Raw genomic sequence first — 13,162 nt, 5'->3', positions numbered from 1 at the left:
GTTTTTCCAGTAGGGATCTCTTTTTGCATGTGATTAATACGGACTCACAGAGATACCATTTTAACGTATTCCTCTTCCTGAGCCTTAATGAAGGGCGGTACTGAAAAGCAGTGAGCACCTTCAGGCCTCATTAGCGGTACACTGAATTGCTCTCCCCTGTTGGCATGATCCAGCTGATCAGGTGTTTCTGGGATGTTAACCTGTGCATTTAAATTTTCACCATGCTTCTCCTCTATCACGGGAGCTCGGAGCTGCTCTAGATCTTGGCTTTTTTGTTCCCAAGATTCCTGAGACTTTAGCTGATGCAGCCTCTCGCCCAAACAGTGTTACAGACTCGGGCTGAGGAGCTGGCCTGGTCCTTCCCCATGATCTTCAGCGATCAGCATGTCCAAGCTGAGAGCGGATGAGGACCATTGGAGCCCGTTCACTTCCTGGGCTGTTGGGTGGTTGGGTGAGGGTGGTGGCACTAGGGGTGTTTTTGTGTTTTGTCTTCCGTTCCTATCAGTTTGATTCTGAAGAGTCTGCAGTCAGTTGCAGGGCATTGAAGTCTGTGGAAAAAGCAATGGGGGAGGGGCCATGAGCACTACAGAGTGGAGGGCTGTCAGCTTCCCTCTCTTTCTGCCTCATAGAGTATTGAGTATTCCAAGGCTGCGTTCGCTAGGGAGACAGGACATACCATAGAGGTACTTACACTTCCTGAGCCTCAGTTTACTTGTCCATTAAATGGGTATAATGAAACCAACCTCACGTATTTGTGAGCTGACATGTGCAGTTATCGGTATTTTCCCCATGGGTCTAAGATTCCGTCTTCAGTTCTCTCCCTCCACATATGGATCCACCTGGAAGTCTGGTTGTTTAGTTGGTACTGGGACAGGTGGTCATTCTTCTGTTGAGGCCAGAACCAACCTCTCACCCTACTTCATAACCGTCCTTCCAGACATGTTCCTCCTGTGCTGTGCTACCAAAGTACAAACAGGGCAGACATGTGAATGTCTTTCGTAGTAGTGGTTGCATTGTTTCCTTTTTCTTTAAGAAAAAAAAAAAAACAAACAGTTTGACAAGAGACTAACCAGGACCCCAGGGAAAATGAGATTCTTGCTTGAGCTCTTGAAAATCTGTCCGTGGATCTAGTACAAGTTCCATATGGGTCTAATTTTGATTATGCAGTCGTACAGGCCGGAAGGCTCCCTGCACTGGTCAGATCTTCAAGTGGCTTCATTGCAACCAGCACTATCTCCCCCCTAAGGCAGGATGCTGCATGAGCCAGGATGCTGTCCACCCCCTTCAGCTTGCAGTCTCCTCCTCCCATCAGTGCAGTTTCCTTGGCCCCATCCTTTTTCTTGATATTGCAGTTAGTGTTGAAAACATGTAAATGATAAGACTACACGTAGTATATATGCTGAAGTGACTGCCCTGAAGAAACTTTTTTTTTTAATAAGAGTAAACACTTTATTTTCTTTGTTGCTGTACAGATCACAATGATGGCACTGTCCTTCTTAGTTCCCCACATGCCACATCCCAGGGATCGAACCCGAGCCCCCTGCAGTGGAAGCAGAGTTTTAACCACTGGACTGCCAGGGAAGTCCCCCTGAAGAAATTTTTAAAGCTTCCTTTTTTTTTCTAGGATATGATCACGTTTGTTTTGTACTAATATGAGCTACATTAGTAAACTAGTAGAGTGATTCTGTCAGTGCATCCGTGTGGAACTGAACTCTGAAGATTGTTGTCTGTTACATTGAAGGCATTTGGCGTTGATCGTCACGTCTTTATGCTACAGTTGACAGTGTGTGTGGTGTTTTTCTTTTTCTTTCTAGCTTCATGAGGCTGACATTGTGATCCTGGGCTCACCTAAGCCGGAAGAGATTCCCCTTTCTTGGATTCAACCAGGAACTACTGTTCTCAACTGTTCCCATGACTTTCTGTCAGGTAAATGTCTTCAAATTGGTACCAGGCCGCTGATGAAAATAGGTGAGATTGCTATGAGAAAAGTTAATCTTCTTCAGAAGAATCTGTTCCTGAAATGATGGTTGCTGTCAACATACCTACATAGGTAATGTGCCTGCCTTTTGGGTTACTTGACACTGGAACCACATTGCCGGGCAAAGAGCAGCCAAGGGGCCAGCTGCAGTAAGGGCCTCTCCTCCTCTTCTGTTCTTCCCCCTTCATCAGCATGTCCCCTGCTGGCCTCTAGCATCAAGCAGTCGAGTCGGTTGTGGCCTAAAGTAGGAATTTTTTACATGTGTGAGGTAAACTAGAAACAGTGGTTTTCACAGTCTTTCAAAAAACAGCTGAGGGCTTCCCCGGTGGCGCAGTGGTTGAGAGTCCACCTGCCGATGCAGGGGACACGGGTTCGTGCCCCGGTCCGGGAAGATTCCACATGCCGCGGAGCGGCTGGACCCATGAGCCATGGCCGCTGAGCCTGTGCTCCGCAACGGGAGAGGCCACAGCAGTGAGAGGCCCGCGTACCACAAAAAAAAATCCAAAAAATGGCTGAATCCTTTCTCCTAAAGCAGTCTTAGGTGAACCTCAACACGTAAAAGCAGATGAAAACACAGCTACCAGAGGGATGGGAGTGGAGACTAGCTCCCCTGTGTTTGTAATTTCCCTTTGCGGTGACCCCCTCAAGCACTCCCTTGGAGCCACAAAGTCACTTCAAAACACTGTGAAAGTCACCCTTAGAAACCGAAGATGTCTTAGGATGGGTGCTGGTATTTGATGGTATTTGCCAAGGGACCTAGGAACGTCCTGGACCGCATCAGGTCACCCTCAGGGTAGCTGAAGCTGTGCCAGCCCCAGGGCACTCAGCCCAGGCACCAGTAGGGACACCCTTTTCTCATTCACAGAAAGACACTCAGGCTAAGAGAACTTTAGCACACCCAGCCCACCCCCTCAAGACCCTGAGTGACATGTGTATGCAAGAGACAATTGCAGAGGGAGACAGAGAACCCTCTTTGTTACCCGTGGCCTCCAAATTTCAACATGTGGTAGGGGAGGCTGTACTGAACTGTCCAGGAGGATGGCGTTTTTTCCCGCAAAGCTGGTCAGAACTTGGACCAAAAGGAGCAGAGGTCTCTACCGGTACCACACTGGAGTTCTAGACCTTGAAACTTAGGCAGCCCCGGAACACAGAGTGAAGTAGAGAATAGTATCAAGGAGAAAATAAATGTAACTTCTGATCCAGTCACCTTGAGATAACCATTTTCCATTTTTCCATTAAGAAAGCACTAAACTTAATTTTATTGAAATACAATGGAAAGAAAAGAAAGTAATATGCTAAAAGCTCTACTGAAATTCATTTAACTGTTTCTTCAAAAAGAGAAATAATGCACCTTCCTCTCTGGGAAATGTAGCTCCTCCCAGAATCGACCAATCAGATTAAAAACCCCTTGGAGCTGAAGGGCTAGGGGGTTGTTTGGGGTGCTTTGAAAGGAAGATGCTCAAGAATTTCCCCAAATGCTCATGTACTCAGTTCACACATGAGCACACACATGAATAAAGCAGTTTGAGGTACAATATAATACGAATGTAGGATTAATGGCTCTTTTTAGCAAATAGAAGGCATGTACTAAATTACTTCTTTGAAATATATGTAATTTCTGGGTATAACTTCTTTTATTTTTCCCTGAAAAAAACAATGCCTAACCCATTAATAATGGAAATGCACTATAGATTTGCTCAGAATCCTAGTTGGACTAGGATAGTCAGTTATGACTCTATTATGCTTTTTAATGAATGTTTCCTTGCTACAATGTTTACTTGCTGTTTTTTTATTAGAGTTTATATGTTTAGGACAATTTTGGTACAGTCCTGGCTGGAGATAGGAGAGTCTGCTTCAGTGTTCTTTGGGAATCCCCATGAGCCATATGTTTTATTGGTGAAACGGTGCCCCATTTCTAATAAGTTTCTTTTTAGGACTTTTATTTTTTAAAGGCATTTTAAAAACATTAGATTTAGTTGTAACAATTCTCTTGAGGGAAAAAAATAAGACCAAGCATTATGTTTGAACAATTCTGTATGTAGACTGATTGCAGTTAGTTTATTTTCAATTTATCTGGTCCAGTAGTAGTGGTTTTATTGATTTTTGAATGCCCAGTGCCCAGAACGGTGCCGACGTGTAGGAAGGGATCAGTAAATACTGAGTGAATAAACATGGACTCAGAATTGTACTCTAATTGATTGCACTTTTTTTTTTTTGCGGTACGCGGGCCTCTCACTGTTGTGGCCTCTCCCGTTGCGGAGCACAGGCTTCGGACGCGCGGGCTCAGCGGCCATGGCTCACGGGCCCAGCCGCTCCGCGGCATGTGGGATTTTCCCGGACCGGGGCACGAACCCGTGTCCCCTGCATCGGCAGGTGGACTCCCAACCACTGCGCCACCAGGGAAGCCCTGATTGCACTTTTAAGTTAGTTGCAGATATAGAGACATTTCCTTGAACTTGTATCCCACTTAAAAACAGGGCTGACGGCACAAAGGCAAAGATGAAAAATGCTACTCTGATTAAATGGATGAACGTTTTCCAGTCGGTACTGTTTATGATAGCATTACATTTCTCAGTTGTCAAAAGTTCTTTTGTTTTGTTTTGTTTTCGCTGCTGAGCGTGGGCTTTCCCTAGTTGCGGTGAGCAGGGGCTACTCTTCGTTGAGGTGCACAGGCTTCTCATTGTGGTGGCTTCTCTTGTTGTGGAGCACAGGCTCTAGGCGCACGGGCTTCAGTAGTTGCAGCATGTGGGCTCAGTAGTTGTGGCACATGGGCTTAGTGGCTCCACGGCATGTGGGATCGTCCCGGACTGGGGCTCGAACCCATGCCCCCTGCATTGGCAGGTGGATTTTCAACCACTGCACCACCAGGGAAGTCCAAGACTTAATTTTAGCAACCTTAATTAGCATGAAAATTTAATCTATGAGTAAATTGGAGAAAGGCATTTTCCCTCTCTTTTATATATAACTTTCCACCTTAAACAAATGAAGACCTTTTTCAAACATTATTAAAAGGAAAGTTGCTTTTATTTAAACTTCAGAGAAAAAGAATTTTTAATACACTTATGATTGTGTGAAGGCAGGGCTTTATAATGAAATTTTCATGGTCATCTTAATGGTGCAGGCTTCCCCTTCCCACCCCCGCTTGTAAAAATAGATAGAATATGGTGATTTATGATGAGGTAATTCTATAGAGCCATTTTATTGAATACCTAATCCCCAGAGAGATTTGCTTGATGGCTGATATCCCAGAAGCAGTGCTCGGAAAACAATTACACCTAACTTGTTGGATCTGTTCACTCTTCTATGGCGTGAGTCTAATGTTTAGATTGAAAACAGGGACATAGCCGTGTTCAGTTTTCTAGCTATAAGAATAATTTTATTTTTAAAACAATTATTTCAAATGAAGGAAGTGGGCTGTGATTTTGTAATGCTGTGCTTGCGGAAGGTCAGAAATCATCCTAAGCAAAACCACTGTGCACTCTTAATATTCAAACTTACTTTCTGACGCACCAAATGGGACGAAGGAGAAACTGGTCTTAATACTTGGGCCCAGAGAACAGTATCAAAACAGCAACTTTATGGGTCACAGTAGTTCACAGCATCACTTTAAGCACACATAAGTCAGCAGGGAGCCCTGGGCTGCATCCCAGGACTCATGCTAATCAAAGTTGCTAAAATCCCCAGGGTGGCCTCAAAACAGCTCCTTTCAGAAAAGGATTGTTCTGATTTCCAGGGAAAGTCTTATAACACTTTAGCCTTAAATTTTCCGATTGTGGCAAGTTCAGTTATTATAAGAAAAATTATAAGTGAAAGGCCATCTTTTAAAGTGATTCACTGACTTGTCCCTGGAGGAAGGAACTGTGAGTTAATGGGGAGTGGTTGGTTTGGGATGGGAGCCCTGCTGGACTCACAGACTGAGTGTGGACACCCCTCCGGGTGGGGCCCTGCCTCTACATAGGCAAGGGGGTGACGTAATGATTTCCTTTTTCAATTCTCCTTAGCCAAGAAATTTATTAAGAATGTATTCCTGATTCACTGAGTTACCATCTTAATTGCTTCAATTTCTCCAGATTCAGAACTTACAATCCATTTTAAGATTGCATTGATTCCTACTACAAAAATGATACAGTGGTTATGATAGAAAATTTTTGAAGTAGACAATAGAAAAGAAGAAAGTAACTTCTGACCCAGTCAACTTGAGATAACCATCTTAGATTTTTTCCTATGAAAAAATTACACTCAATTTTATTGGATGGAATATAGTAGAAGGAAAAGAAAATAACATACTAAAAGCATTGCTGGAATTCAGATAACTCTTCTTCAAAAAGAGAAATATTGGTCCCTACAAGATCCTCCTAAAGTTTGAAATATGAGTGTATGTGTCTTTTGTGTTGTGTTTTAAAGTCTTCATTTGTTTTAGCCATATTCTATTTTATGCAAGACAGTGGCTAAGAGTATGGGAGAAATTATTCACTGTAATTCTGTAGGTGAAATAGTCTTCATTCACATGGGTATTTGTGATTTATTCCTGTAACATGCATTTATAAGTTGAGATCACATCCTAGAATGTAGCTTTTTCTTATTTCTCCATCATTTAAAGATAGAGGTAAGAAAGAGGGAAGCATATTTATTTTCCTTAGTGGCTGGATAAGAGCTTTAGGTCAGATCTCTAGTGGTTCAAACAAAAGAAAACAAATCTCTCTCATTCTCTAGACTCTTGGCTTTTGCCTAAATATGATTTATAAAACTGAAGTGTTGCTAATCTTTAAACAACACCTGAGGGATATGATTTTCCAACACCCTTAATACATTTGACAATAGAACATTACAAAACACTTACTTTTGTTTCATGCTCTTTCTTGCAAAGAACTTCCAGGAAAATGGATAATTTAAAAGTAGAGTGGTCATGGACTTCCCTAGTGGCACAGTGGTTAAGAATCCACCTGCCAATGCAGGGGACACGGGTTCGACACCTGGTCCAGGGAGATGCCACATGCCGTGGAGCACCTAAGCCCGTCTGCCACAACTACTGAGCCTGCGCTCTAGAGCTTGTGAGCCACAACTACTGAGCCCATGTGCCACAACTACTGAAGCCCTCGTGCCTAGAGCCCGTGCTCCGCAACAAGAGAAGCCACCATAATGAGAAGCCCTCGTACCACAAGGAAGGGTAGCCCCCGCTCGCCACAACTAGAGAAAGCCCACGCGCAGCAATGAAGACTCAACGCAGCCAAAAACAAACAAATAAATAAATATATTTTTTTTAAAAAGTGGCGTGGTCCAATATATACACTACCAAATGTAAAATAGATAGCTAGTAGGAAGCAGCCGCATAGCACAGGGAGATCAGCTCAGTGCTTTGTGACCACCTAGAGTGGTGGGATAGGGAGGGTCAGAGGGAGACGCAAGAGGGAGGGGATAGGGGGATATATGTATATGTATAGCTGATTCACTGTGTTATACAGCAGAAAGTAACACACCATTGTAAATCAATTATACTCCAATAAAGATGGTAAAAAAATTAAATAAATAAATAAAGAGTAGAGTGGTGGAAAAAGAAGGAAATAGTTTCTTGCTTCAAAAAAGTTACTATTAAAAATGTTTCTCTTCTCTAAGAGAGGATGTAGACTAAAGCATTTTACATGTATGTTTACTTTTCATAAACTTCCTAAGGGCCAGCCACAGTAGAATTCTTATAAAATGCCTCTGTGTTTTGAAATCCAGGTAATCCTCAAAATTAATGCCCTAAAATATATTTCTCAGTTTAGATGGAAAATTGGCTCTGTCACTTTTATGACAGGGATTTAAAAAAAATTATCCAAGAAAGCCTGATCGTTCACAGAACACTTTAACTAGCTTGTCCCATAGGTGTTTTAGTCCTCCTTTTTACATAGGGTTGGCCAAAAAGCTTGTTCGGGTTTTTCCGTAAGATGTTAGTATTCATACATGAAAGTGCTTTGATTTTTTTAATTTACTGTTTAAACATGCATACGATATGACAAGCACTTTACATTACCATATCACATTGAATTCTCACAAAACTCTACAAGGTTGAACAACATTAATTAACAGGCCCAGAGTCACAATTGCTAGTAAGAGGTAGAGGCAAGACTTTAAAGCAGTCAGACTCCAAATATGTGGCCCAGTTGAGAGTCCCAAGGCTGTGCCAGGACCTACGTGGTAACCTATCTGTAGCTGTGCCACGACATCCTGACTTGCTTGGTTGAAAACGAGGACATCATTCAACGTCCTGGCATTTCACAAGAACGATGTGCTGAAAGTCTTTTTTTTTTTTTTTCCAGGGAAGCTTGGATGCAGTTCTCCCGGTATCCATGGTACTGGTCCCATCGCAGAAGACGTGAGTCTCCTTGCTGCCGCTCTGCGGATTCAGGTTTGTCTGACACAGCTATTTGAGAATTTTTGAGTTTGGAGCTTCAGTGAATAGTTGCCAACATTTGGAAGTGTTGCCTGTTTAGCAGACGCAGTGTCAAACACTTTACAGACATGATGTCATTTAATTCTCACAACAATCCTGTAAGACAGTGTTATTCCCATTTGATAGATGAGAAGATGGAGACTTGGAAAATTTAAGTTACTTGCCTTTGGTCACATGACAAGTATGGGGCAGGGACCCACATCAGGGTCCTCTATTAGTTATCTATTGATGTGTAATAAATTACCCCCCAGATTTAGCCATTTAAAACAACAAACATTTATTATCTCAGTTTCTGTGGGTCACATATTTGGAGCCACGTAGCTGGATGGTTCTGGCTTGGAGTCGCTCATGTGGTTGAAATCAAGATAGCGGAGCCCTAGTCGTCTGAAGGGCTTGACTGGGGCCAGAGGAGTCAAGATGGCGCCCTCACATGGCTGTTGGCATGCGGTATTTAAATCCTCTTTGGCTATGGGCAGGATGCCTTTGTTCCTCATCACCTGGATTTTTCCATGGGGCTGCTCACGATGTGGCAGCTGACTTCCCCCAGAATGAGGGATCAAAGGAGAGAGCAAGGAGGAAACTGCAGTAGGTTTTATGACCCAGTCTCCAAAGTCACATGCCACCACTTCCTCTTTTCTTCTTTGCTAGAACTGAGCCACCAATGTAGTTCACAACCCAGGGAAAGGGAATTGGGCTCACCTCTTGAAGACGGGAGTGTTAAAGAGTTTGTGGACATCTTTTCGAACCACCGCTATCTGTGTGACCTAAAGCCCAAGGTCTCCGGCTCCCCACTCCTGTGCGCTCGGCTGGTGCTGAAGCCTGCAGTGCGGGTGCCGGCCAGCAGAGGCGTTAAGTAGCAGTAGAGAAACCGGAGCCTCTAATTAAACAGAAGCAGGTTTTAGTTCATTTCTTTCTTAATACATGCAATACACAATTAAAATTTTACTTCAGAATGGGACGTAGTGCATTTCTGTGAGGCCTCTGTGTTACATTGCAACTAAAGGCAAATATTATTTCTATGTGTGTGTGTGTGTGTGTGTGTGTGTGTGTGTGTGTGTGTGTATGTATGTATATATATATGTGTATATATATATGTATCACTGATAATTCGGTTTGCTTGTTCTATTATATCAACTGTAGAAGGATTATGCTTGCAATGGTGCAGATTTTTGGTGAAGCTGGGCATCCCAGCTAGCCTGTCATGCATTCTCATATTTCCCTCATTTTTCTTCTCTGAGGTGATGCTATAATTGTAATCCATGTACTTGATGCCTTTAGTGAATACAAACTTTAATAGTACCTGTATCTCACATTTTCTTTTTTAAGAAAGATCTGCACATTTAACTACATGTGAATAAAATTAGTCCTGGTGTTCACTTGGATTACTGTGCAGCTTACACTCCTTTTCATGACAGTATCCCTGAACGATATTCGATATTTTCATAGTTTAGGTGTGTAACCTGTCAGCTTTTACTTTTCTAACATGCTTTCCTTCCTATCCCTATTGAAGAACATGGTTAGTAGCAGAAGGAGATGGCTCTGTGAGCAGCAGTACAGGAGGTGGAGACTTCACTGCTTGAAACTTCAGCCTCTGTCCCCCGTACCAAGGTATTCAGCTGATTTGTTTATACTGACATCGGCTCACCAAAGTGCCTTAGACATCCAAAGTTACCCATTGGATGGGGGCACAACTTGTGGTGTTATGGCTTTGATGGTGGATAATTTTCTCTAATCAAATTGCTGCACTACTTTTTCTCCTTTTTTCTTTTCCTTTTTTTTTTTTTTTTTGGGCCATGCTGTGCGGCGTGCGGGACCTTATTTCCCTGACCAGGGGTCGAACCATGCCCCCGGCATTGGGAGCGCAAAGTCTTAACCACTGGACCGCCAGGGAAGTCCTGCTGCACCATTTTTTCCTGTCATTTAATTCCTCCAAAGTTAAATGATAATGAACATGTTGGCCATATTCTGTCAGTTCTAAGATGTAGATTTTTTTAGTTTCTGAAGTCAGGATGCACCTTATTGTCAATGATGTACCCTGTATTCAGTGGCAGTGTTTTTTCTTAAAATAATGGTATCTTAGATTTGACAGAATACGGTAATGTCATATTTGGAATATGCTTTTCAGTGTTAGAAATGCCCAACACACACGTCAGCTTGGTCTTCAGGGCCTTGTAGGTTTCCACGCTGCGGGTAAATGACCAACCAAAGCAAACGCCATTAGACGTGGGACCGGAGTTCTGCCTTCTTCAGAACGTGGTGGTATCTGCTCTCTGACAGGACACTCTGGGAGGGTCCAGATGGATATTTTCTTCAGCGTGGTATTTAATGAAGTGTAAGCTACATATTCCCTCTGTATAAATTTGGAAATACAAACTGCAGGACAGTCTCAGCATGTGATTTTGGAACAATTCGCTAGATAAGCTGTCTGAGCCAGGCAAATGCATTTTCCAGCCTCGTAGTGAATCCCGCATGGCCACCCCTCCTCCTGTGAATTGGCCCAGTCCCCTTCCTACAGGACGCCCATAAGTCCAGCGCTTAACCAGGTGATGCTGTCTGCCAGCGTGGAATACACAGGATGTAGGAGATAACACCACCCGGAACTGACTCATTTTTCACTTGATAACCAGTTGCTTTTCAGAACTGACCTCTGTTTCCTTGGGCCACAGCCCAACACTAAGGTTCGATTATACCCACCAGGCTGGTGAAGCCCTCCAAGCTATGTTTTTACACCTCAAATAGACTAAACGTCTTAGTCATCCTCTGTGTTCATTAATACATAAATTCCCAGGAATGTTCTTTGTAATATCATCCCTGTAGTTGTGCAGTCTGTTTCATAAAATAGTTTTTGAGGTTACTTATGTTGTTATAGAACCTTCACATTTAAAAGTCAATGAGTAAATTCTACTTACAGAGAGCTGAAAAAAACTTGCGAGGGACTCAGCCAAATTGTGTACAAATCCAAATAAATTCCACTTGGGGGGAAAAGCCCCTAAACTGCTTAACCAAATTTGACTCCTACAGCCACTGGGGAAAGAAAGGCAGGCTGAGTAGTCTATAAATCACTCAGAAAATCAAAACGATGTCACCATCACTCCTCAGCTAGTGAAGAGAAAACCGTGGAGGTTTTGCAAGAGTAGGCTCTTCAATTTAGGAGATTGTGGGAGGAGAGAAACAGAAAAAAAGGTGTAGTCAGGAAGGCGAAATGAAGTGGGAGCACGGACAGTGAAGGCTGGGGTGCAGTTGGTGGGGGGAGAATCAGAAAGGACAATGTAGGTGGACCTGGGAAAGGGGTTACCTAGCTGCAGGTACAGAGCTCCGCCCACATCTGGGCAGAGGCACCCTTCCCCCTCTCCCGCTCTAGTGGGCATTGGAAGTAGGTTTACTGTTACCTCTTGCACCAGAGTCAGGCTCCATGGGGTCATGGAGGAGAACAGAGGGTAGTATGAGGACTGAGAGATTGTCTGTGGTAGCAACAGGAAAATATAGAGCAGGGGGCTGCCTACCGGTGGAGAGACCGCTGCGCCGCCAGATAGGGGCCCCAGGGTGAATCAGGAAACTGCTGCATTGTCAGACATCAGCCCTCAAGACCAAGTCACAGACAGATGGATGGGCCAGACCCCCGATGAAAGAAGCGGCTGAGCTCAGGAGCCCCAAAAGACTCTCTCTGAGAAGTCTTTTGATTTTCATAGCACTCCTGTTAAGATGAGCTGCAGCTTGCACATCTTAACCAGTGAAATAGAATAGTTGAGTTGTTTGCCCAGTGACACTCTGGAGTTCCTAAAATTTCCTGTGTCTGAAGTTGAGCCTCAGGCACTAGCTCCATTTACCGACAGTTATGTAATTAATGAAATATTTTGAAATATGATTTTTGACTTGAGAGGGAAAATATGGACACAGATAAAACAAAAGAGTATTTTCACATTTTTGAATTGCCAAGAGACACATGTGGCTAGCCCAGTAATAAAGCATTATGCAATAACCCCTCTATTCCTGGTTAAGGAATTCAACGATGACCCATAAAAAACACTGTGCTGTATCATGGAGTTATCTTTAGGGGTGGCCTTTGGACACATGGTAATAATCCATCTCCTTTCCTATGGAGGAGGTGTATCCTGGCACCTGGGAAGAATTCTAGAATCTAGTTTTTAAGAGTTGCTTCTCTATCTAAAGCAATGTACCGTTTTCTTACGCACTTTAATTGTTAGCAGTTGTACTTAATCCTACTTGGGGAAAAAGGACCACAAAGCCATTGGATCTAATTGTTGGCATGGTGTACGGCTGTTTTCTACTCAAGCAGCGACCACCTAAGCTGATCAGACTCTCTTACCTCTTATGTTTCCCCACCCAGTGATATCGAGATTTCAAGAGCACAGACTCCAAAAGCTGTGGATATCCTTGCCAAGGAGATAGGGTTGCTTGCAGATGAAATTGAAATCTATGGCAAAAGCAAAGCCAAAGTCCGTTTGTCCCTGCTAGAAAGGCTAAAGGATCAAGCAGATGGAAAATACGTCTTAGTTGCTGGGTAAGACTACTTTTAAAATCTCTTTTACTGAGAAGACGTTTATAAAACTCTCTTCCCTGTTTGTATCTGTCACCACACCCCTCAAATCCATCCTCTTCTCCAGCCTGACATTATTTTGTCCATTTCCCTTGGCAGTCCTTCATTTGACATGAGGTAAGTTTTTATTTTCGGTGTAAAACAAATGAGTCCCCTCCACAGAATATACAGTGTAACGAGTTCCTAATCCAGG

At 43.3% G+C, this 13,162-nt stretch overlaps 1 protein-coding gene across 6 annotated transcripts in view; it reads left to right on the top strand.

Moving 5' to 3' along the window:
* MTHFD1L (methylenetetrahydrofolate dehydrogenase (NADP+ dependent) 1 like) overlaps positions 1-13,162 on the top strand; it is a 211,983-nt gene that overhangs the window by 26,906 nt on the left and 171,915 nt on the right. For all 6 annotated transcript variants that reach the window (XR_004352578.1, XM_032651641.1, XM_032651638.1 and 3 more), the window contains 4 exons: positions 1,815-1,926; positions 8,278-8,366; positions 9,922-10,019; positions 12,760-12,933. Coding sequence is in view for 5 of the 6 variants with exons in the window: in XM_032651641.1 (XP_032507532.1) it covers positions 1,815-1,926; positions 8,278-8,366; positions 9,922-10,019; positions 12,760-12,933 (473 nt within the window). In the remaining variant the exon portion in view is untranslated. The remainder of the gene's footprint in view (positions 1-1,814; positions 1,927-8,277; positions 8,367-9,921; positions 10,020-12,759; positions 12,934-13,162) is intronic.

The sequence above is a fragment of the Phocoena sinus genome, chromosome 12, assembly GCF_008692025.1.
Source record: "Phocoena sinus isolate mPhoSin1 chromosome 12, mPhoSin1.pri, whole genome shotgun sequence".
Taxonomy (NCBI): Eukaryota; Metazoa; Chordata; class Mammalia; order Artiodactyla; family Phocoenidae; genus Phocoena; species Phocoena sinus.
This window is presented reverse-complemented; position numbering and strand designations above follow the sequence as displayed.